Source organism: Odocoileus virginianus, unplaced genomic scaffold (genome assembly GCF_023699985.2).
Source record: "Odocoileus virginianus isolate 20LAN1187 ecotype Illinois unplaced genomic scaffold, Ovbor_1.2 Unplaced_Contig_5, whole genome shotgun sequence".
Lineage (NCBI taxonomy): Eukaryota > Metazoa > Chordata > Mammalia > Artiodactyla > Cervidae > Odocoileus > Odocoileus virginianus.
This window is the reverse complement of record NW_027224322.1, coordinates 120,370-146,489: the sequence shown is the minus strand read 5'-3', so window position 1 is coordinate 146,489 and position 26,120 is coordinate 120,370. Positions and strand designations below refer to the sequence as shown.

Here is a 26,120-nt window from a genome sequence, read left to right as displayed (position 1 = left end):
CTTGCTTTGGCATGATACCCTTAAAACTGCGGCTCATTATGAAGCTGTGCTCAGAAGACTCAAAGAGAGTGGTCTACTCAATTCGTAATTAAATGCAAATGTTCATCATGGAAAAACTAATCTATATTAGGGTTTCATTCATCCAGCCTTCCTACTTTTTCAAAGTGAAATCTGAGGATGTATTTCATAATTTGTTCTCCAGGAAAAAAAGAGAGAATGATTAAGAGTGTGTCTGTCTCCCTGTCCTCCCAAGGCCTCGTCAAGGTTTGCTCGGGATTCTATAGCTGCTCTCATCCACCTATAAGGATGCCTGCTGCTTCAAGATGACAGCGGTCAGGTGTCAGGGGCACAGCCAGCACTCAAGTCGGAAAAAGGAGGTGCAACGGCGAAAACCGGAAGGAGATGCGGGGAGGGGGGGGCACACGTGAATCCAGACGCCAAGCAGCAGCTCTGTCACGTGACCTTAAGCAAGTTACTTCATCCACTGGAACTTCCACCGCTGTGGCTGTGAAAACGTGTGGTGTAATAAATACTCTACAAGGCCCTTGTGAGGATTAAATCTGATTAAAGTGAGTGCCTAGATCATGGCTGACTGTGAAGGACGTGCTGACCAGATGGGTGAGCCCCAGCACACAGGGAGGACCAGGGCATGTCTCCCTGTTAGAAGAGTGCAGGTAGGCAGACGTTCTATGCAGCTGTGATGGGAAGACCAGGGCATGCCTCCCTGTTGGAAGGGTGCAGGTAGGCAGACGTTCTATGCAGCTGTGATGGGAAGACCAGGGCATGCCTCCCTGTTGGAAGGGTGCGGGTAGGCAGACATTCTATGCAGCTGTGATGGGAAGACCAGGGCATGCCTCCCTGTTGGAAGGGTGCGGGTAGGCAGACATTCTATGCAGCTGTGATGGGAGGACCAGGGCATGCCTCCCTGTTAGAAGGGTGCAGGTAGGCAGACATTCTATGCAGCTGTGATGGGAAGACCAGGGCATGTCTCCCTGTTGGAAGGGTGTGGGTAGGCAGACATTCTATGCAGCTGTGATGGGAAGACCAGGGCATGCCTCCCTGTTAGAAGGGTGCAGGTAGGCAGACATTCTATGCAGCTGTGATGGGAAGACCAGGGCATGCCTCCCTGTTAGAAGGGTGCAGGTAGGCAGACATTCTATGCAGCTGTGATGGGAGGACCAGGGCATGCCTCCCTGTTGGAAGGGTGCAGGTAGGCAGACATTCTATGCAGCTGTGATGGGAAGACCAGGGCATGTCTCCCTGTTGGAAGGGTGCAGGTAGGCAGACATTCTATGCAGCTGTGCTGTTGATGAACATAAATACACGGATTTCCAGATATTATAAATCCATGTTCAGGAAACCTTAACTATAAAATTACAAAAAACAAAATAAAAAAAAAAAATTATGTATTTACTTGTGTTACAACTCAAAAGCAAGTCAATATGAGGTTTCCAAATGAAAAGGAGTATGTAGAAATCCTTCAAAAGTAAAATTTAAAACTATGAGTACATTAAAACATTTCTGAAATAAATCTGATAATAAAAAATCTTTAGAGGTCGGCAGACATTTTATTCAGTCTACCTTCCTTTTTTTCTCTTGACTGATGAGATTATTTGAAATAATCTTAAATGTCAAGGACTTTACATTGCAGATCTCAATCTTATTCCTTTGATATCTGTTTAGAAACTAGTTTCTGGAAAAAAATTAATATAATATTGAAGGCTAACATCAATAAATTTTAGGTGACTTTTACTTTAGTAATAAATAAGGAAGAAAAAGTACTGCATACATAAACCCTCTGGCTGTCCATTATTGCTTACAACATACATACTGCTTTAGATGAATTTTTCCTTTCCTCTTTTCTCTCTCCAATTTAGCCTGCAGCATGAAGCAGAGGGCAGGTGGGGCCTGGGAGGGCAAAGGTACTCCTTCAGTTGTCCCTGTCTATTCTGGCCTTCCATGAAAATGCGGGAAAAAAACCTTCTTTTGAAGGCTTTGTGGAATATCCACACTTCTCTGTTGTAATGAAATTCTGTCACAGAGGATGTATTCCTACAACATATCCTCAACCCAGAGATCTCACTGACAGCATCTCTAGAGTGAGAATCTCTCTGACATTCTTAGCGAACACACCAACTTTCTCCTCTTGGGTAGTTTTTCTGTGTTGAATTCAGGTCGGTGGAACCATTTTTAGTGGCATAAGAGGATAATAAGGAGAGTTGAAACTTAACTATCATGACATTAGAACAAAAAGTCCAAAGGAGGCATATCACCTTCATCAGGTCTCTGATGTTCATCTAGCTTTGCTCTATAGAAATTTTTTTCAGCACTCTTCACTGCACAGACCCCCTGCATCCTGGTCACCCCTAAAACATCGGAATCCCCAGAGGCCTGGGAATATGCATCTTAACAAGCTCTCCAGGTGAATCTTTCATACAGTAACATTGAGAAGCACTGCTCTTAAGAGACAACAGAGGAAAGAGACATTTACCAACCAGCATTTTCTGGAAAAGGATGAGCAAGACACAAAAAGAGATGCCCCATCAAAACCAATGAATCTAATGGTAACTTCTAATTAGTCATCTAATAACACGCAGTGCTGTTAAAGCATCAACCAATTTCACACATGACCATGCAAAAGGCAACAGTTATTAGATAGGTTTTTTTAAAAAAATTATTGTATGTGTGTGTTTATGTGCTCATTCATGTTTGACTCTTTGTGATCACATGGACTGTAGCCCGCCAGGCTCCTGTGTCCATGGGATTTCCCAGGCAAAGAAATATTGGACTGGGTAGCCAGTCCCTCCTCCAGGGGATCTTCTCAACCCAAGGATTGAACCAGGGTCGCCTGCGTTCCAGGCGGATTCTTGACCATCTGTTTCTACTAGGTCAGAAGACAGGGCACCTTCGAGGGCACCAGGGACGGGAAACAAAAAAAGAAAGGCAAAATAAAGGCTTTGAAGGGCACTCAACACACTCAACTGAGTTTTGAGTGGAGAACAGCAGCCCCACGGGGTGGCTCTGGGGACAAATGTCTGAGCAGATGAGCTGTTTCTGTGCCCTGTTAATTATCATCTTAAGGGTAAACATGTATTTTAAAAACGGGAGTTTGCTGAATAATTTTTCAGCACAATGGAATGAATGAAGCACAAAATCTTTTTGGAAAAAATCCTTCAAGCAGAGAAGTGTATGATCCGATATAATTTCAGTGCTGAGTCACTTTAATGCTGAGTGTGATTAATGCTGGTGAGATTACATTTTTCTACCTTGGAGTGTAATTTAAATTTATAAGTTTAAAGAACACATAAGCTGCAGAAACTCTTCTAGACAGATGTCAAAAGAGAAATGCTGAAGTTAAAGGCTTCGTTTTTGTTACTGAATTTGGGGTCTTTCTCAAAGAGCACTTTCTGGCCAAAGAGCCATCTGGGACATTTAATTTGAAAAGATACAGATTAGGAAATAATAGATTTTTCATTAGATAAAATGACTTTAAATTTAATCTGTTACAGGAAATGTAGAGGCTTGGGAATTCTTGATCTTATTTGAGTTTTCCTGCAAGGAGACCCCATCTCTTCCATCTGGTGCCCAAGGCTGCTACCCCAGAGCCTGGCAAACAGTGGTGCTTGCAGGCTGCCTGGTGAAGGAGATGGTCAAATACCCACACCGGGACTGTGGACAGGTGGAGGGTCAGAGCTGCAGGGAGGCTCTGGGAAGAATAGCTGTGGGCACACCAGTGGCGGTGTCTGCCCGCTGGCCTCAGTCTCCAGGAAAGGGCTGGAGGGGGGCATGTGTGTCTCTTCGCACAAAGATGAACTTGGCTTTTTAGACAAACACCCGCAATATTAGTGGACACACCACAGGTTATTGTCTGCCAGGCAACACTATTAGGATCAGAGCACATCTCACCCAGGCGTAGGGACCCCCGTACTCCAAGTCAGGCTGCGACTGTCGGAGGAAGGATGGAAGAGAAAAACAACAGAAGAGAGTTGCCCCAAATCAGGTAAAAAGTGAAGTACAATATAACGGAAACATAAGGCAAGCAATCTTGAAAATCTTAAAATCAATTTTCTTCATGACTTCTAGGATCTCATCTGAATTACAAACACAATTACAATAGCATGGCAGCTACATAAAAGCCATTAATGTTAAATAAGACTTCCACGGCAGATGCTGCTATAACTCGTGAAATCTGAAGCATTCTGAACAATCCTATTTCCTCCCCTACCTAGTGCATTCCATTTACACTAGACAGAAGGTCCACAGATGCATCACTATCAACTTTTAAATAAAGAAAACTTAGATTTATGATATCTAAATCTAGATTTTCTGAGGCTGTCCATACAAACACTAGAAAAAGAATTTCTTCCATTTTCAACGGCTTATCATCACTGGGAATGGAATGAAGATGGCCTGTGTTTTGAGAAATTCAGGAGATAAAAGATATGGTTTTTGAACTTTGCAAACTATAAAGATTTTCAAACATTAAGATATGTAAAACAGTAGAAATTGGTCCTACCCAGAGATGGACTGAGATGAACCGCCCTCAGGGGGCGTTGGGGAGCCTTGCTCTCCCACCAACCTGGCGAGACCAGAGCTTCTGGGCCCGAGGGGATGGAGAGGTGATGTGGTCACAGAGCCTTGGCCCCGAGTGGCCTCCTCAATTGCTCTGGGCTTTTTCTATATGGATAAAGATTAGAAGGTTTGACTCTCATTCCCAGGATCCAGGTTCTCAAGGTCTGCGGTTTTCATCTTTAAAATCTTTAAGCTATTCCTTCAGATCAAGAGCATCATGGGAAAGCATCAAGGAACACACCCTCCGGCTAACGACAAATACCACCCACCACCAACTTTCCACTTTCTCCCCTCTCTTACTCAGCGTCCGAACTGTGGAGGTCCTCTAAAACTTCATATCCTAAAACAAACACACTTGATATCTTGGCAGAGAAAGGTGTCCAGCATAAAAACTTAGCTCATTTCTGGTTAAAATCCTCAAAAATGAAATAAATGCTGTAAACAGCCAAACATTAACTAATAGTACAACAGTTTTAAGGGGGTCAGGAAACCCTCCAAGAATCTTAAAGTGAACTGATTATTTTCCCAGAAAAATGCAAGTATATAAAAAATCTTGAATACAAGTTCAAGGAGTATCACAGATGGAAAATGCTGTTTTGATAGAGAGATCTGGGCCCCCAAACAATCAGGTTTTGCTCTATTTCCATCAAAAGCTCCCTTGTGGACCTCCTCGTGGTGTGGAGGCTAACGGCCATGTGAGTCCTGTGCTCACATGATCAGCCCCCTCCTCCTTGAGAAAGTATCCTCTTCACTTGGTTTTAAGGACCTTATCTTCTCCGGGGTCTGCTCAACAGCTGTACTTTCTGTCCCTTGTCTGCAGATTCTATAGACTGAGTTTTGCACGGATACTGTTTGGGTTACATGAATCTTACTTCCTCTTGCATGAATCATGTCATAGCACAGAGGAGGAATTTATAAGGAGGTGGCTAAGGAGAAGGTTTCAAACAGAAAGGAAGCTCTTTGACTTCACCTTTAAACTGTAACTTTCTGGCGAGATCACCACGTATCTGCTTTTGGCACTTCAAGCACAATGACCCGCTGCTTATACCAGAGCAACAAGGCACAGCCGTCCTTCAGTATCTGTTGGGGGGTCGGTTCCAGGACCCCCACAGACGCCAGAATCTGCACATGCTCCAGCTCCTAATTCAAAATTGCCTAGTTTTTGCATAGAACCCATGCACACCCTCCTGCACACATTCAGTCATCTCTAGAGTCCCTACAACACTGAATACAATGTAAATGCCATGTTGTCGTTCAGACACAAAGTCACAAAGTCATGTCTGACTCTGTTATGTGAATAGTTGTAATCACAATGTCAAATGCTATGCAAATAGTTGCCAGTGCAGCAAATTCAAGCTTAGCTTTTTTGTTAACTTTCTGGAAATTTTTCTCCTTGGCTATTTTTAATCTGTGGTTGGCTGGGTCATGCAGAACTTGGGGATAAGAAAAGCCAACTGCTATCACCTTTGTAGTTTTCTGTTACAAACAGCCAAATTAAACACACATTTAGTGCAAATATAAGAAGGTTAGGCGTGATATCACAACTTAAGTCATCAGAGTGATTAAAATCGAGCCTTCTGCTCCTTACAGTCCTTCAGTAAAATGAGAGGCTGTGTTGAGACTGAATTATTACCAGGGAGATGCAGATTTAACCCAGTGGCAAATGACACTGATTCCATGTTGGAGAAAATTCCGGGAGATGGTGAAGGACAGGGAAGCCTTGCGTGCTGCAGACCGTGGGTTTGCAAAGAGTCGGGCACGAATGAGTGACTGAACAATAAATGACACTGACATGTTGAGTTTAACTCGTTGAGTTAAAGAACCAATAAGCCAAACACATTTTCTCTACTTAACTTCCCAAAGCACACCATGTTTTCAAGTATAATTAAGATTTTTGGAATGTTTAAGGAAGGATGTGTATTTGTGTTTATCAACCATCAGGCTGTCCATGATGAGGAGATTTCATTACAGTTGATGAAAGGCAAGGCTGCTGAAGGCCCCGTGCTGGATAGATTAAATGTGCCCCGACTTTTCACCAGGCAGCCCACAGCAGCTTTCAAGGAGCCACGCAAAGCCTCACTGCATAAGTTGCTTTAACTTGTAGTTACTTCACTGAGATTCCAATTGGATGGGAGCCTGCACTTTCATAAGGACAGAATGTGTCTTCTGCTCCTCTCATCATACTAGCAATGAGACGACCTAATCTAAATGGGGCAGTTTGGCGATGTGGACCCAGCATGAAAAAATGATGACTTCCACTTTTGGGAGAAAGACACAACAAAAATGCTTATGCACGTCGATCAACTCTCTGCATCACAAAGAAACATCCCGCCGTTGGAGAGATTTTAAATAAGCATCTTGACAATGAAAGAGGACTTTGAACACAGGGGTGGGAGGGCAAGGACCACAGACGCAGACAGTACCATGCAAACCCAGCCATCCCAGTTACTGACCCTCAGACTTCCGCGGCTACCCACTGACATGCGCTCATCTTCATCAGACGCCTAGTGAAAGAAAAGTGAAAACAACCATGAGGAGATAAGGTAACAAACATGACATGCCCAGCTCTCAGAGGAAAGTGGCCGACCTGACACACAGCTGGGGGCAGATCAGGCCCCTCTGAGAACCTGGGCGTTCACCAAAAGGGCTCTGTTTGTGCACAGTATCACAGGACTGTTTCTGGATAACATGGCTTTACATTAACTTCATTAAAGTGGTGGTGTTCACTTCGCTGGTTATGTACAATTATATAGCTTAATGCATATGACTGCAAATTATTTATGGGTATTCAACAGGAAAGAAAGCACTAAAACTGTAATGAACATATTAATACTCATTAAAACACTCATAAATACTGAGGAAATTTTCAAAGTCTCCTCTCAACAAAGTCAAGTCAAAATGCTAAAAGCTGAGTTTACAGTCTTTGTACAGGTAATTGTATCAGTGTTAATTTCTTAGATACAGATATAGACACAGATCTGTAGACAGATATATATACTTATAGATAGGTGGGCGGATAGAGAGATAATGAATGTTATTCCAGCCACTAGGACGGCCCAGCAGACTCCAGTGGAAACGCCGAGGGAACGAAGGAAGACAGTACTAACCGACGTGTTTCTTCTGGATCTGTGAGAATAGCGCTCACTGTCTTCCTACCAAAGCAATGAAGAGACAGCACAAAAAGGTTAGAGGCGGACAGGAGAAGCCTTAAGACAGTCCAACCGCGTCTCAATACAGTGTTTCTGATATAAATGTCAACAAATATTTACTTTGCTTAAAGGCTTCAATTAAACCACTGGGGGAAAATGTCTTCTTCTAAAGCGGGTGGGGGTGGAGGGAGGAACTTAAGCACACAAATCATTGGGATGTTTCATTCTGGCTTTAAAAACAAGCATGTGTTTGGTGAAAAGCAGGCTCTTACTTCTTTTTTCTTTTTCTAATCGAATCTGGTGCATTTAAATCAACCTACTTCTGACATTCAAAACCTACTCACTTCTGTTCAGGAATCAGAGAAGAAACCATTTCTGTAAGAGATCCAACATGGATGCCACCCTATCCACTACATTTTGTGCATCCTAAGATGCTTCACTTTGCATTTGGACTTCTCTGAAGCCGGGACATATAATCAAAGCTGCTCACAATTATAATTAGCATTTTCCTTCTCAGTGGTATATAAAACATGACACATCTTTTAACTGTGTCTTAAGATTTGGTAAATTTATACCTACGCCACATAAGCTTAAAATGATGGTTTACACATAACAGAGATTGAAGTTAATTGTTTAAATAGAGGAATTGTGTGCTCTTTGTATTTCAACAACTGTTTTATACTATACACAGATCTCTAAGATGTAGGTAATTTTCTATTTCCTTAGATCATTTTCTGTATCAGGGACATTTAATAGGACAGCTGCATACTGGCCTGGTTCTCAAATGGTGGAAGGATGCGATGATGTCTGTGAGGCCAGCAAGCAAGGACAGGAGAGGTGGGGGCACTCGGGGGTGAACTGATGACCAGCGGACGGCTCTCAGAACCCACCCCGCTTCCAGAGTCTCCCGCTGTGGGGCAACATCTCCGCCCGAGAGGCTTGCAAGGACGTATCATGAGGGGTGGGCCAGCTCTTAAGTGACGAAGGAAGAACGAGCTGAGCCAGGAAACAGGGTGAGAAGGTAGAGGCATTTTCTCCCCCACGAGCTGTGGTTTCTCAGGGACAGTGCTCGAGGTGAGCAGGGCCCAGCAGTGATGGATAAAGGTCGGAAGGAGAGTGACAGGGCAGCTGACTGCAATCGGGAGTGGAGGCCACACAGCGCGTCCTTTGGGTTCCGGCTAAACCTGGCTAGACGGGACGGTCACGGGAAGGTTCTCACACTGGGGGGGCTCTGGCCCAGCCTGAGTGTCCCCAGTGGGGATCCTGCTGAGAGGAAACGGGGGAGGTGGCGGGGCTGGAGACCCCCCCCCCCCCACGTTAGCCTGGAGGCCCCAGGAGCCAGCCGCCTCGCCGGGACCGTTTCTAAGCAGCCTGCACGGGGGCTGTAAACAAGCAGACCAGATGCAAACATCCCCGGAAGGCAGCCGCTCAGTATTAAATTAGGGGCACCCGGGATCTAGCTATGCAATTACACTGTGGGAGAATGAAATCACAAACTGTTCCAAGCTTTGAAAAATCATATTTGAGGCCTACCATCCACTGCTCGATGTCGCCCCATTTTGTATCCAGCCCATAGTATTTCTGTAGACAGAAGGGAAAGAAGATGAGGCAAGAAGTGACACACGGTCTGCATAGGACACTGTTCCAACATGCATTTCCCAAGCTGCTGCCCAAGCCCCAGGGTCAAGGGAACATGCCGAGGCAAAGCGGGGAAGAACAGGCGGGGCTCTGCAGGAGGCTGCAGACCCCCGCACGCCACCTGTGAGCCCGTGAAGATGACCCTCCCCACCCAGGCAAGACAGGCCAGGACAAAGCATTGCTGGGGCGAGGGGGAGGCCTCTGCAGAGACCAGGAATTTAAACAGCCCGGCAGTATGTCAAGCCCCGTTGTCAAGCTGGTTGTGCCTTCAGAGAAAATGTACTGCAGCAATAAAACACTGTGTGTGCGTGCGTGTGTGCACACGTGCGCTCAGTGGCTCAGTCGTGTCCGACTCCTTTCGACCCCTGTTTAAGAGAAGCCAAACCAGAGAGCCATTTCTGTGTTGCTACAACAGGGATGAGAAAACCAAAGGAAAGGGGCAGAAACGATGTCCTGCTTCCTAGATTTCTGATACACTTGCTCCAGCCATCTGATATCTATGCTAAATTTAGTCCCTTAAGAATTTCTGGGCTGTGGACGCCTTTATAATATGCCGCTGATGGCAAGATGGCCATGCAGCCTGCTGCAGAAGAGGTCTTGGTACAGGGGGAAAAAGAAAAAAGTTTGGGTTTTTCTTTAGCCAATATCTCCATGCTTTCACCTTGTCTGTCTAAACTGCAACTGCCCAAGTTAGAATTACAGAAGCAGATGCAGGATGGCTACTGCTGTCACCAAAATACAGCAATTCCTATTTAGGTGGGAACCCCGGTGGAGTCTTAAATAAAGGGGCTTTGCTCTTCTCCTCACTTTTCCCTCCATTTCCAATAAGAAAACCAAGAAACCATCATCTAAACCTCCGTATCATATAACACAGATATGATTTTCCTTTTGCACACGAAAAACTTAAAATCAGAGGGAGAAAACTGCATCTGAGAAGTGCACGACAACACTTGAAATTGTTTTACAATGACCCAAACAGGCTGCTGCTGTTATATTTGGTTTAGTTTCTGTTTATTTTGAAAGTCGGCCAGATTTAAAACATATGGCTCTTCAATGGGCTCGCCCCTTTCTCTTAGAAATGGTGGTAAGTAGAAAGTTTGAAGAAAATTAGGAGAGAACTTACCAGTGCTTTAAAAATTCAACCAATATAGAACCTGAGCAGCTAAAGCACATGAGCCAAACACTTTTCTGTAAGTTCCTTACCTTAGACTACAAATTGAGAAAGGAAATAAAAGTAAATACTTCCCACAGTCCTGTTTGAACATCAGTGTAAGTTAAACACAACAGCTTAAAGCTATTTTGCATTCAATTCATGCTAGCCCCACTTTCACTGTCAAACTCCAGGTATGAAAAGATTGACGCCATCAACCTTCCTTTATCTCATGCCTTGATTACAAAGATAGAAATTGTGGCTTTTAAAAAGGAATGGGGCTACAGAAACCGACAAAAAGTAAATTCCAAAAGAAGTCTGCGTTATCCATTTTTCTATTTCTGTCTTTTCCTTTTTGGCCAATTCTATACCTATGTCAAATACTGCATTCTACCTGTTGCTCTTTTTAGGACAAAAATAAGAACCAGTATTTAAAACCTTACATCGAGTTCACAGGTGGCCTTATAAATAGCTGCAGTAACTCTAGCTATGTTTCCAAGCCATCCGTGGGGAGAGGACACCCCTGGAAAAGCACGGTTAAGGAGCCATCCTGGTGTTAGTAGCAGGTGCGGGACAGCAAACCCTAGAGAGTGCACAACACTGCACACGCAGGCTGTGAGAGGAGATGGTGAGCCGTGCAGAGGGGAGCAAAAGCCAGACGGGCACACGAGAGCTGACTTTCAGAAACAGCTTTGATTCAACACAAGAGAAACTGTGATGCAGACAGCCGCCGGGCGGGCCCCGAACCTTCCTGCCTCCTTCTCCTGCGTCCCGGGTCTCAGGGACGAGGAAAGACTTCCCTTCCCTCCGACACATCTGTCTTATAATAATGGACATCTGCTTTTCCGTGGAGGGCTCCCTGAGGTCCCTTTAGTTGTACTGGGTGTGTGTGCTGTGCTAAGCCGCTCAGTGGTGTCCCACGCTGTGTGGCCCCATGGACTGCAGCCCACCAGGCTCCGCTGGCCATGGGATTCTCCAGGCAAGGATACTGGAGTGGGCTGCTGTGCCCTTGTCCAGGGGATCTTCCCGACCCAGGGGCCCAACGCATCTCCTGCGTTGGCAGGTGGACCACTAAGGGCCCCCTGGGAAGCCTGCATTGTGTGTACACATGACCACTCCGACAAGGTTCTAATGGCGTATCCCTGGAAGTGAGGAGGAGATATTCTTGATCCAGCATCAGATAGGAATGAGTCAAGGCGACACGACCAGAGAGGAGTCCCTGTCTAGGTTTTAGCTGACTCTGTCCTATTCTGTCGGTTACCGTGACAGTTCCCAGCCTCGCCCTTAGCCTGTGAAATTCTGACCTGGATTCTCTATGTGTGGTTTGGAACTCTAGCCTCAGTATACATTTCCAAGTGGACTCTGCAAAAACTAACAAAGTTCAAATAGATCCTGGCACCTTCTTAACTGGTCTCTTGACATTTTGGGGGATAATATTTATGCAGAGTGAGGGGGGCCGGGGGGGAGGCAATTTGCAACTGCAGCTGGTAAAGGAATCCAGAAACAATTTTATTTTTTTCAAAATTAACACTGCATTCAATATTCTTATAAAGTGCCGGGTGGCTCCCAGAGGGCTAGTGAAGGCTGAGGAGACGTGTGCAGAAGGAAATGGAGATGTTACTCATTTTGTTTGTCTGGTGTACACTTCTTTGAACTCTAAATCCTGGTGAATGGGCATTTTCATTGAAGAATACCAAATGGAAATTTGGGGAATTGCTATTTGAGGCAATTTAGACTCTCCAGAGAAGGTTATGATTCTAAAGAAGTCAGAAGTGGCTCCAGGTTGGGGTCTAACCAGAGAGCAGCACCCGGGGCCGAAGCCTCTGGAACTTTAAATGCACTGATGTACAGTGTTTAAAGGGCTTGCTTTTTCTAACCCATGAGATTAGGTCACCTTGTTTTGATTTTCTTAGTTGCTCTCAAAGACAAATATAACTCTTCTTTATCTATAAGCTAAATATGTTTGTAAACAAGAAACTATTCCAATTCATTTATGGGAAAGACTTCCTATCAACACTTTTCTATAAATCCTCAGGGAACCGTTCACGCCTTCCTTCATTATTGTTGGATCAGGAGTCAGTGACTTGGTTGTTTTTCTTTTCTGTATCGGGACAGCTCAGTGCATTTATTTCTAAACCTCAGCTGCCTTTACAAAATACCCCTAGGAAAAAGAGATGCGTGTTAGCACTCTGAATATTAGGGATGAAAGGCAGGTTGTTTTAAACTACTGGGTTTTATTGTTATATCATCATTTTCTTTTTTTACTCAGTTTTAAATCAGTATGTAATAATTTCAATGTATGATAATATGTACTGAAATTTTCAACACTTACTATTAATAATAAAATTACATGCAAGGATACTCTTTCTTTTCAAATGTCTGATTCTAAATGGTTTTCCAAACTCTGAAGTGTGATTTTATTTTGTCTTACAGTTAATTTTTTTCTTAAAGAAACAATTTTCCAATTTCTTGAGAAAAATGGAGATAGAAAAAGCATTCAGTACACAGAAATGTGTGCTGATGGCTGCTTTTCATGGGGGGCTAACGTGAACACCTAAGCATTCGTGCTTAACCCAAATTCACTAATATGACAGTAAAAGAAGCAGTAAGAACTTTAATGAGTTCTCAATCAAAGGCATTATTTCTGAAAGGTGACTAGGTCCTTGGCAAGGGAAAAAGAGTACATGCAAATCAGAAAATAAATAAGGAAGAGCCTACCTTTTGAACCTGATAGATCTTCAGAGAAGGGCAAAAGAAATCGGGAAAGAAATACAAAATTCAATTACAGAAGTAGAAAAATCAGAAAGAAAGGTTCTATAAGGACCTAGAAATATGAATCAAAGCCATATTGAAACAAAGCAAAAACTGGTAAAATGGAAATGCAAAAAATGCTCTTGTAGTCTCACTGAAATAATCAGTAGTTTCATAACAGATCTTACATTCTATTTTAGATATGTTGATGAAATACAGGCACGTCCACACAAGTCTATGATAATCCTGCTCTTAGTCTAATGCAAAATTTTGTGTTAACTAATACCATTAATGGGAAAAAGAACTTCATTCCCAATATAAAATTTCTTTTCCCATGATCAAAATTTAGCAAAAAACATACAGAAATTTAACTGGAAAGTCAGCTGGTCAAATTCACAAAGAGTTAAGAAAATTTCTTTCATGTTCTGATTCATGCAGATACAAATCAGGAAAACTTCAGCCAAACAGATTGGATCACGAGGATAAAACTGAAACAAATTTTTTTTTTTTGGAAACAAATTTTGAAACGCTGATTATCATACCGGGACATACTAGTTTGCTCTAGAGGTTTCTCCTAATTTTGTAGTAATCCCTAGGTAAGACTGAGATGCCTATTCCATCACTCATTCATTCATTTATTCATTCATCCAACAAAACTTCTGCTGAGGCATGGTCCAAGGCACTGCTACAGCTATAAGACTTCAGACTCCATGCTTCTAGTCCTACACAGGTGAGCAGAGATCAACATATCCAACACCTGTACTACATTAAACGTTCTGTCTCCAACAGAAATGTTGATCAGGTCAGTAACAAGAGACACACCCTGATCATCAGATCACCTGGTCATCATACCACAATTTTTTTTTCCCATTCGTTAAAGGATCTCAGACAGAGTTAAAAATTTCCTAAAGAATATCTGCATATTCTCCCTAATAAATACATTAAGAAGGAGCTCATAGTTCTCTGAAACAGTCACAAAGCACAGTCATGCCATCGGTTCTCAGCATTCGCAGGGGTAGAGAGAACCTCCGAACCATTCAGTTGTAAGGCTGGGGCTGCCTGCACCACCTGGATGGATCGGCAGCCTGCTCCCAGCCCCCGTGTCCTCCGGGTCTGCTGGGTCTTGATGACAGATCCGCGCTCCTCCGGCACCAGCAGGGGGTGGGGGGGCGGGGGGGGTTGGGACACTCGGCTCAGCTCTCCTCTGTGTTCATTCTCCATGCCGGCCTTGGAGGCGCCCAGGCACCAGCATGGCTTCAGCCACCACCCACCTCCGACACCCTCCAGTGGTGTCGTCAGCTTCCTGCTCTCAGGAGCCTTCAGGGACCTCACCGCTCTCCAGGCGTTCACAGGCTCTGTCTGCCTGCTGCCAAGCCCACCTCCGTGTCACGGAAGGCCTTGGCCCTGCTCAGAAGCAGCGGTGGGGTGGCTGGCCACCAGAAGGAAAGAGGGGTCATGTTTCTCAACTTTTATACCGAAATACCAATGCGACAGGTTAAACATGGGTCTTCCAAAGCATATTCATTTCCACTTCATCAACAACTTAAAATGCCAGTGCGCCGGGCTGTCAGATTGTGTAACACAGATTGTGGGGCTGGATCTAATTATAGGCAGGTCCAGAGATATGATATGCGAAGGGGAGACCCAGGAGTATGCCTGCATGCCATCCTCCCTCCTGAAAGCACGGCCCCAAACCTGAAAGCCGTCTGCCTCCTCTCTCCAGATGCGCACACTTGTGGGCACACGCATGGGCACAACTGTGCATACCCCCCCAGCCTTGGAGTTGGGTCACGTTAAGAATCAGCCAGACCAACAGCTGCTGTCCGTGTCTCTCTAACACTCGGGCAGACACCACGGCCTGTTCTGTGTTCCTAAGACTTGCCCCGAATCAGCACCAAGGAAAAAAACTGGTTTCTCAAGGTGCGCTTCCGCTTGTGAACCTCTGAGGATTATGTGGGTGTTTGCACTCCCATGCCACGTGAGCGCCAGCGTGCGCCCTGCCGGTGTTAATCCCGAGGTCAACACACTGGCGAGGCCCTTTGTTTTCACCGGTGATGACACGCCTGCTTTGGAGGCAGAGGGTGAAGATTACAGGCTCTGCAGCTTTTTCGGTTCTAGCTTTGAATCTTGGCTCGGCCACCTTCTCAGCTTCTGTCTAATTAACTGTCTAATTAAGGCCTGCTTTCCTCACCTGTCAATAAGACCCGGAGAGACCCTGTTCCAGATGGTGAGGGCACCCAGGCCCAGCACCACCACACGCCGGGGAGCTCCAGGAGGTCCCTGCCGACCCCCTGCGCCACTCCAGTCCGCTTTGACTATTAATACACATCCATGTGTTTTATCTTAAACCTTCCAAGTCCCTTAGTTGAGGAAGCAGACAGAAACAGTCCATGGCAATGCTCTCCTGCCCCAAGGACGCTGGATTTATGCGAACGAAGCTGTCCTTGGTGTGAGTGAGCGCTCGTGGGCTCACAGGTCGATACAAAGCTCGGGCCGAGCCAGGCCCCCCGTCCGCCCTCCAGCCTCCGCCACCCAGCTCCCTGCCCACAAAGCCTTCTTGCCCGTCCTGCCTTTGTCCACCGGCAGCTTCTCTGCTCGGTGTCTACACTCACTGTGCTGACCAGAGTTAGTTTCTCTGCTTCCTCCCTGACACACACAGGGCCCCCGACTCAGGGTGTCCTTCTGTACCCAGAAAATTCTCAGTGTGGGGCGGGGTCGCCAGGCACGTGGTCTGACCCTGCATTCAGCAGAGAAGGCGCCCTCGCAGTCCCCCTGCCTGTCCCCGAGCTCAGGGCAGGGAGAAGGGTCCCGCAGAGGAGCCCCACACAGGGCCCGTGGAAAAAGGTGATGCTTACTGAAGGTACCTTCCAGGCAGTGAAGGCCGCTTTCCTCTGGGTCCTCACACTGAGACCCACACTCCCTGGAAACCTGTTCCCACACCTGAAAGTGTCAGGGGCTGAACGCTAAGAACTCCCCAGCCAGCACACTGCTTTCCTGAAAGATGTTCCCCGGAACCTGAATCACAGCAAAACAGTTTCACCCTATGACCATGTACATTCTACTGTAAGAATACAGAGTTTCAGTACAAACTGCTACATAAAGAATGGATAAACAAGGTCCCACTATATACCATAGGGAACTATTATCAGATCCTGTGATAAATCACTATGGGAAAAAAAAGACAAAAAAGAATATAAAGGTAAAACCGAATCACTTTGCCATACAGCAGAAATGAATACAATGTTATAAATCAACTATACCTCAATAAAATTAAAAAAAATTTTTTTGAAATTCCAATGGCATCTATTAACCAACAGCACTTGTGTGTCTGACCAAGGGAGGCAAACTGTGGCATTTTTTAATCAGATTTCCCAGGTTTTAATCAAATTCTCTCTGCAAAGCCTGAGGTCCTTAGCAGTCACCAGACGCCCGAGGGCAGGCCACGCTGCGCAGGAGCTGGGCCAGGTTGTTCAAGTCCTAGGGCTCCTCTGTCCCGGGAGCGTGGTGGGCTGGGGGCAGGGCTGTGCCTGGTGGGGGACTCCACAAGGTCACTCCCCTGCTGACATCCAAAGCCCATTTAACGATACTGAGATCAAATGGCTCGGACTGCATTTCCCATCTTTGGGTAGCAGCTCCAGTTTTGCAGCTCGAGGTATTGCAACTGCTGGGCAGGAGTTCAGCAAGAGATCACTCTGCAGAATTAACATGGAACAGAGGGGGACTTCCCTTGACTCAAAAGAGAAAGAGGTGCTTTGCTTTTAAAGGAGGCACTTCAAATAGTTTCTTACTTAGCTTAATTCCTCTTAACCTTTATTTTCTAAAACAAGAACTTCTGCCAAAGAACTTTGTGAATAACACGCTGCTCATATGATCCAGTAGGGGCTGGCCAAAAAGTTCGTTTGGGAGCGCCCGGGAAGACTGAGATGAACTTTCTGGCCTGCCTAATATATATTTAATTCAATTCTGCCCATAATTAAGGATATAATATATTGTAATTTGGAGGATAGGTATGTACACACATACTATGTAATTCACTTTCACCTTGATTTTGTAGAAACTTTCCCTTTGTGTTCTTGGTGAGAGTAACTTTCTCTTCTTTTGTGAGACAAATGGTAAAATGATTACTGACACCACCATGGAAACCAAAGCGAGCCCCCCTGACAGGTTCAAGGTCATCTGTCCCGAGCCCAGAGGCTCAGGGAGGAGGGGACAGCCAAGGCCACCAAAAACACTGACCGCCAGCGGAGGGGGGTGCGGCGTGGGCACCCAGTCAAAGGTGAAGCAACTCGCTGTGGAAACTCTTATATCAAGGCCCTTCTAAGGCCTTGATATAAAAAGACGGGGGCTGGAGGAGAAGCAGGGCAAGCAGACAAGTGAACAAGGCACCGCTCCTGCTGGAGGCTGGGGAACGCAGTCCCCCGCCCCAGAAACTGACAAGGCCGCTGCACTAACCCCTGGCCGTCCCTGCCCGTGGGCTTCCAGGGCACAGGGGAGGGGCTGCTGGTGTCCCGCACTTGGGGTTTGCAAGTAGGTACTGTGTGAACAGCAATATTCTACACAGACATCACCAGGCAGTCTGAACAGTCAATCTGTCACTTAAAATCTCTGACTCGCAACTGCCCGGGGGTCCAGTGGTTGGGACTCAGCACTCTCACTGGTGGAGCCTGGGCTCACCCCTGGTTGGGGAACTGAGGCCCCATAAACTGTGCGGGGCGGCCGATAAATAATAATAAACAAAATTAAATCTAAAATAAATAAATAAAATCCCTAACCTAAAAACCGGGGTGGCCTCCAACGAGTATGCTCTATGTCAGAGTCTAGTGCTGGCTCTTGGTGTCAGGGTGATTCCTAAAGCCCAGGTGACATGTCTCAGACAGAAGGTGACAAAGGCCCATGAAACCGTGAGGTCTCTGCCTTTTCTCCACCTCCCAGCCCAAACACTTCTCCCTGAAGCCTCTCCTGAAAATGCCTCTTTGAACGTCCTTTAACAATTACTCTGGGTCAGGTCCAGTCCCCAGAGTTTGTTTACAAAAGAGTAAGAGTCAGGCTCCCACCCTCGCCCTTAACCGACCTCAGGGCAGGGGAGGGGCTGCAGGTGACCCCAGTCTTAAGCAGTTTCAGCTCAAATGCAGAGTTCAAATAACTAACTTGAGAATTCGGGAGGCTCTATTTCCAATTTTAAAACGGTAAATGTGATTCTAGGTGGGAGAGGCACTGAGAAAACATCAAACCCAAGCTTCTCCGAGTAAATTTTTTAAAAAGCCCCCCAAATTAAAATACTAAATTAATTTCTAGAGGCAAAGTATCATAAAAGCTAGAACTTAACTTACAATCGCATTTGTATTTCCAGCAAGGAGGGAGGACATGGTGATCTACTTTCAAATATTTGTTTAGTCTTTGTTTGCATGTAAACACAGGACAAGTGATGCCCAAGAAAGGTGGCTGCTGCCCTACTGTGGGGTCACTTCCCAACACCCCTGCTGGCCGGGGGGGTGGCCTTTCTCTCAGGGACATCACGCCTTCCTTGATGGGTTTCAGCTTTCCACCACTGGGACCCAGGTATGACTCTCCTAACTAACCCCCGGGGTTTGAGTTTCTGGAACCTCCAACCCATTCTCAGGCACTTGGAAGAGGTTTCCTCCTCAAGTTCAGACCTGGCCACGCCCTCCCCTGAGTTCACACGGAAGGGGCTGAGAGTGAGCGACTCACCCCCACGGGGAATGTGACCTTGGGAGCCTGGCAGAAACTGCGGTTTCACAAGAAGCTGGAAGTGCAGGGTTTTATCTGAAGCCTGACAAGTTTTAAAACACTGGTTCAACTTAGAAAATTTGGCTATGTGAACCAGAGACCAGACTCTGTATGAAAATCAGCTGTGAGAAGGCATCTGGCCCCCTCTCCAACACAAAGTTCAAATCTTCCCAACAGAGAGAGCCCTCTGGGGGCCCTGGTGTGGCTGCTCCCCAGACCCCCAGAGGCCGAGGCCCACAGGAGACAGTGGGGTCCTTGGAGAGGGACTCCTTCACCCACCGCGTGAGCCTCGAGGTCAGGGGAAAGCCCACCCCTCAAACTGGGAATGAGCCAGTCCCCATGCTGCCCACGTGGCTTCTGGCTCCGCCTCAAGGTGGTGAAAGAGAGGCAAACAGCATTAACGGATGTGTAAACACAATGCTCTCCACTTCCCAGGAGGGCCATTCATCCCCCTGGCTATTTCATCCGGTGTTTATTCTGTTCGATGTATACTTAACGGGGCTTCAGGTCTCATGAAACCTATTACAGAGTGTAAAAACCTCAAGGGAAGTATGTTTAAACGGGACTGTTTGGATAGCCTCAAAAAATAATAATCCGTTCTTTCACGTATTAATTCAGAGGATGGGAACTGTGGCTCCACAGTTGGAAGTAGCATCTCCTGGCTCCTTTCGGCCGGGAGGCTGGTCCAGGGCGATCCACGCGGGCAAGTGCGCTGTGCGGATCCAACAGGTCGAGTGTCCAGGATGCCGCGCCTGGCCTGACCCTAACCAGAGTCATAGGAGGGATAGGTGCCTGGAAGGGACCCACCCGGGGGCCTGCCAAGCGGCCCGGCCTTACCTCCTTCTGCTGCCGCTCTAGCTCCTTCATCCTGATCTCTCGGGCCTCCGCACGAGCTGCGCGCTTCGCCGCCAACCTGGCCTCTGCCTGCAACAGACCCAGAGATTGTGTTAGGAGACGGACCAGTGGCTCCTTTCCAGGCTATGGTCAACCATGATGCTCTGGTTTGGAGGTTACCAAACACATAGTAACACAGACTTGTACGTGTTAGAAAGGGCCCAGGAATCACAGTATTTTGAGCAGTCAGGATTGCTCCCTCTGCTAAAGGCCAAGTGGGCTTCACGCAGGCTCATCACAGCAGCCTTATTGCGGCGGTCATGTTACCACACCCAGTTAACAAGTAAGAGACCCAGGGCACAAAGAGGTCAACGCACCCAAGGTCACACAGCCTGTTAAGTGGCAGGACTGGGCGGTCTGCATTCCTCTGGAGGGACGACAGATTAATGCAGGAACAGAAGCATCAGAGTTGGACAAGACCCTGGGGTCACTGGTTCAAGCGCTCCCTTCACAGAGCAGGGAGCAGAGATCTGGAGAGGCTGCCAGACCCATCCAAGGTCATGGTGCCAGGACTCTGCTCCTGTTTCCCAGAACTCCGGTCCAGTCACCCCTCGCTGTTCCCTAGGCTCAGTACCCCCAGGCTCAGTACCCTCAGGCTCAGCACCGGGGCCTGGGCAAGCCTCAGCTTCTCTCAGAGCATCTCAGACCAGAGCTGAGTGGTTCCAGCTGTTTAGAAAGGTTACAATAAAACAAAACCCACCTCCATTTAACTACTTGTCAACTTGCAGCTGATTTGCCGTATTCTATTTAAAAGCTTTCCAAAATGCTTGACCTAAACTAACCAGTGCCGTGGGACCTGGCACTTGAGCCCTGTTTCCTGTTCTACAAATCTTGAGCTTATTCATTGCTGCAGGTGATAAACCCGCCCAGTGAGTGAAATGGTGCAAAGGTGCCAGGATCCAGGTTTCCTGCTGTTAAAACAAATCCATTTTCCTTTCCACTTAAATTTTTATGGGAATTCACTTGTAATGCTTCCAACAGTTCTGACCCAGCTTTCACTGTTCCTTAGATCATCCTAAAATGAGGCCACTGAGACGGCTGGCATGCTTCTGGTGTCGTCACTGCGGCTGGCTAGCTGTGAGGTGGCCTGAGTCCTATTGTCCAATTTCTCCCTGAGGGCGGGGCACCCTGCACCCCAGGCTCCCATCAGGATGGTGGGTCCTGACGTGAAGGAGGCCCCTCACTTCCACCCTATAATTATACTGCATGTGTGTGTGTTAGGCGCTCAGCTGTGTCTGACTCTCTGCGACCCCATGGACTGCAGCCCGCCAGGCTCCTCTGTCCATGGGATTCTCCAGGCAAGAATACTGGAGTGGACTGCCATTTCCTTCTCCACATTATATTGCATAGCACTACAAATTCATCTTCTTTCTAAATTCTAATCTAAGTTGAAAACTGACTTTAATTACCCTGCCACAGATCGGCTGGCTAATGTCTTTACAAGGAATTTATTCTATAACTTGCTTTGTTCATGTGGTTTCTTGATGAACCAACCCAAGCCTGAGTCCTTCAAATCAATGGTGTCAAAAATCACAGCTGCATCAGAACTTTGATACCTCATTGCCATTTTCAGTTTTCTAAACCATGTTACACTGAATGATGAGACAACTTGGAGGGCCGGGGTGTCATGTGGTGGGGGGAAGGATGAGGGGGAGGTCCAAGAGACTGACACCTGGCCACAGACAGTCCAGACAGCCCCATGGACAGGCCAGCAAGAGATATGCATGCACGCTGAGTGCAGCGGCCTCCGCAGTCCTGCCTGGGGAGCCATGGGCTCCAGATTTGTTGGCTCAGGATCTACGCCAGTGGAGAACCAGGCAGTCAGAGCCCATCAGCTTGGGAGGAGGGCAGTTGGGAAAAGAGAAGGGAGGGCAAGGAGGAAGAGAAGGGGGATGAGGAGTGAGGATGTAAGAAAGAGGCCAGGGGCTGGAGAAGGATGGGCTGCCGGCGGGGGGCAGAGAGAGAGGCGAGTGGTCCCCAGGTGGTCCCCGAGATGCCCGTCACCGGTGTACACGCTCCACACACTCCTCGCCCCCAAGTGTAGGCAGAGCACGTCCGACGGGTGTCACTCTGGGACTGGATTCCATCACACTGCAGAGACAAATGCCCTGATGAGCAAGGTCCCCTCATCTGCTGACTTGAGTTCTGGGTGGGCCTGACCTCACCAGGGGAGGCCTGGAAAAGTGGGTCTAGAGGTCAGTCTCCTGCTCATGAGGGGCCATGCGACAAGGAGTGTGGGGGCCTCTGAGAGCTGAGAGCAGCCCCAGCGGACGGAAACACCGCACCCCGGTCCCACACCAGCAGGACGAGAATACCACCAATGCCCACGGGAGCTGGGGCTCAGGACCCTGCACTCCAGAAAGGACACAGATCAGCCAACACCTTGACTGCAGCCTGTTTGAGACCCCAAGCAGAGGACCCGGGAGGCTGCAGCCAGACTCCCGACCCTCGGAATCTGTGAGCTGATAAACATGTGCTGTTCCAGGCTGCCATGTCTGTGGGCATTTGTTACGCAGCAGCGGAGAACCGACCCGAGGGGGTGAGGCCTGGATGATTCCTGCTCACACACCGTGGGAGCCTCTGCAATCCGAGGGAGCCCGAGCTTGGTCACCCACCTCCTCCCCAGCCTGTCTGTCCTGCCCCGCTCGGGACAGAAGCAATTGATCCTCAAAGGGACCTGTCTGAACAGGTAGCTCCTGCCTCCTGGAGTGACCTCCCCACCAGACTGGCAGGTCTCCCAAATCAAGGCCCATCATCAGACCCCAGGTACTGTGGTGGGTCACCCTTCACCCAGGAAAGAACCCGCCCCCTCTCTGGTCCTTACGTCCATCCAGCCTGTCTGTCCTGTCCATGATCTGAGGGACCTGGGCCTGTGTTGCTAAAGGGACCACATGGATGAACCAAGTCCCAGGACAAACTCCCTGCGAGGATACGAGCTAGTCAACCTTGCGGACAGATCAACACGGCCACGCTTCACCTTAGATCAGAAGGCGGGAGGGAGGGAGAGGGTTCAGCACAGTTTCAAATGCTTGCAGTCACCACCGTACGAAGTCCCTTCATCTCATGGATTCTGACATGACTCATATGTGGAGAACAGGCTCTCATGACACAGGAAGTGGTAACAACCATGCTTGCCTCTGGGACTCTGGCTAGAAGCTGGCGGATACGCAAGCCAACGTTTTAAGTGGCGCAGAACCTATGCACAGCCAACTTCACCAGCACAAAACTAGTATCAGCAGAACAACCCCAACACAGCCCAAGTTGCCTGAAAGAAAACCACACAGATCCCTCATAACCCAGTGCATCCTAAAACACTGATGTTGCCAAGAACACAAAACAGACACAGAGCATCCCAAACACCCACCATTCAGGACAGCAGCAGAGGAAATCCTCGCTAAGATCAAGTTGTCCAGTGAACCAAAAAGTACCAACTAGCGATGGTCCACCCTGGTGACCTGCAGGCATGAGGTCACTCACCCAGCGTTTCCAGGGGGGCCCAGCCCTGCCCTCTAGCTGGCAACCATCGGGTAGCAGTTCCAGGGGTCAGTGTGCCCCCAGCCAGAGCCTCCATGGTGCAGGACAAATCCACTGCAGACTGACACTTTGTAAAATATCAATTCACACACCTGGGGTCACAGCCACGGCGGACTGTTCAAGTTTCCTAATGCACTTTTACTTTCTGCCCCGCGCCTGTAGGGGACTGACTGCAGGATTGTCGCCACCACCAGCCCAGGCCACACAGCACTGCTGAGCCAGCCAGGGAAGGGCTTTCACAATGCAGGCTGGGGGCCGTCTCAGGGGTGGACACAAAGCAATCAGGGGGCTGTGGACAAGTGACCAGCGCTACAGTGCGTGAGAAAAAAAACGTGCTGGGCTGCTCTGAAGGAGAACACAACCCATCCAGGGATCAGCAGCCCTGAGCCCAGCCTGAGGAGCAAAGAGGAGAAAGCTGGGGCGCGGGGGCCGGTGGCGAGGCGCCAGGACAGGGCCGGGTGGGGGGGGTCCCCAGGGATCGGGCGTCCCCCACAGCTGCAGCCCTGGTGTCTGGAACCTTATCTCCAGGAAGGAATGCAGAAGCACTGACAGGTTTGAAGGAGAAGGATCACAGTGGGGTCTGACTTCTGCTTTAGAAACAGCGCTCTGGATGAGGGTGGGGAGCCAAGAGATGGGTGCGGGGGGAGGAGGGGCTTGAGACCCTGGAGGCGAGGAGGGGACGCTTCCGGTCAGGGAGCCTGTGAGAATGAACCACGTGCCAAGGATGATGCTGAGCCGAGAGGGGAGAGGATTCCGGAAGGAGGTCAGGAGCCTGAGGCCCCAAGGCCCCGGGAACCAGAGAGTTGGGGATGAGAGCCCAGACCCCAGACCCACGCAGCATGCCCACCCAAACTCACACAGTCTGCGGATGCCCCTGGCCTTGAAGACGGCTTATTTCTCCACCTTGACCCCCTGCCCACCCAGCTCCCAACCTCACAGGAGATGACGACCAAGGCCGAAGGGGAAGGATGGAGAGGGGCTGACAGACCCACGGAATTCAGAGTACAAGCCACGAGCTTCGCAGGGCTTCGCAGGGCTCTGGAACAAAGCCCTCGTACACACCGCAATAATGCGAATGGACACCAGCGAGGACCCACTGTGCCTGCCGTACAAGGAGCTCTGCTCAGTCATGAGGCAGCCCGGATGGGAGGGGAGTTTGGGGGGGATGGACACGTGTACACGCGTGGCTGCGTCCCTGGGCTGTCCCCCTGGAACTATCACAACATTGTTCATCGGCTATGTGAAGGGAAGTCGCTCAGTTGTGTCCAACTCTTTGAGACCCCATGGACTGTAGCCTATCAGGCTCCTCCATCCATGGGATTTTCCAGGCAAGAGTACTGGGATGGGTTGCCATTTCCTTCTCCAGGGGATCTTCCTGACTCAGGGATCGAACCCAGGTCTCCCACATTTCGGGCAAACGCTTTACCGTCTGAGCCGCTAGGGGAGCCACTGGCTATGTTCCAATACAAAATAAAAATTTAAACACACATAGAAAAGCAATCAAACAAAACCCCTAAAAAACGAGTCTGCACAGGCTTCCTCTCCCACCACCGTCCCCAGCTGTCAGGGGTCGTCCTTACGTTCCCACTGGAGGTTAAAGTCTCCCACTGGTCACTGAGCCCCAGGCCTGCTGGCTGTGACCCCAGGGCACCCGCAGGGCTGCGGTGCCCCCCAACCCCACCCAGAGCTTGGCCATCGGGCCCCACCAGTCTTGCGGCTCGTCCCTCAGTCCACTGTCCCTGGAAGGGGCTCCGGACCCCAGACCCTCCTTCTTTGACCAAGAGCATCTCTGTCCAGGTACAAAGGAGACATTCACGGCCTCAGGCAGGCTGACAGCTGTGGGGGCTGGTGGTGGGATGGAGGGTAGGGTCTCGCTCCCCAGCAGCAGCAGGGGTGGCCCCCCGCCCCCCGGGGCTTGTTAAAGATGCAGAATGCCCAGCCCCACCCAAGACCTCTGAGTCAGCCTTGGGCGTGGCCCGTCTGGGCTGCAACATGCCCCGGGGGTGCTGGCTGCAACTCCAGGGTGATGACCTCTGCTTTCTGTTATGCCATCTCCACTTGGGTACGTTTGACGTTTTTCATAACAAAGAGCAAACATTTTTGAAGGAAGGAAGGAAAGGGTGGGGGAAGGGAGCAGAGGCTGTGAGGGAGAAAGAGAAGGAAGGAAGGAAGGAAGTGAAGGAGCCTTGAAACCAAAACCAAGTTCCCTGCAACGAGAAGGCAGCCCTTGGTTCTGCCACTAAACACCCCCGCAGTGTTGCCCCCCACCCCCGACCTGGGCCCCCCTCCCTGTCCCGCTGCGCCTCCAGGACCAGGGAGGAGGGGAAGGAGGAGCTGACCCAGCCAGGCTTCCTCTGATGAGATCCAGGCTCCCTGGCTTTCTCACGACAGTCCAGTGCTGGTGGGGAATGAGAGCCAGAGGCCCAGCCCCTCCCAGGGGACACGGCTCCCCCATTCCCGGGACCCACCTGACCTGGAACCCCACAAACGGAGCCTTATGGATGCTGGGCTTTAAAGCAAGCCAGCCTTTGACAATGGAGGTGGTTGGGAAAAGAAAGTTTCTTTTATTGCCCAAGTGGCCTTATAATAATCCTCAAAAGCTGAACCCCTGATTCCAAAGTTCCACTTGCAACATTTTATTTTATTGGAGACAAACAAGATAACACTCTGCCACTGAGGCAACC

The 26,120-nt window shown here is 48.5% G+C and overlaps 1 protein-coding gene across 29 annotated transcripts in view; it reads right to left on the bottom strand.

Moving 5' to 3' along the window:
* LRRFIP1 (LRR binding FLII interacting protein 1) overlaps positions 1–26,120 on the bottom strand; it is a 161,647-nt gene that overhangs the window by 54,150 nt on the left and 81,377 nt on the right. For 10 of the 29 annotated variants that reach the window (XM_070463730.1, XM_070463734.1, XM_070463736.1 and 7 more), the window contains exons 2-6: positions 19,846–19,932; positions 13,228–13,245; positions 9,255–9,302; positions 7,680–7,724; positions 7,026–7,076 (exon numbers count right to left, since the gene is read on the bottom strand). In XM_070463730.1, coding sequence (XP_070319831.1) covers positions 7,026–7,076; positions 7,680–7,724; positions 9,255–9,302; positions 13,228–13,245; positions 19,846–19,932 — 249 coding nt within the window. Of the gene's footprint in view, positions 1–3,906; positions 3,946–7,025; positions 7,077–7,679; positions 7,725–9,254; positions 9,303–13,227; positions 13,246–19,845; positions 19,933–26,120 lie in introns of all 29 variants that reach the window. The other 19 variants (XM_070463752.1, XM_070463728.1, XM_070463731.1 and 16 more) reach the window with 4 other exon arrangements.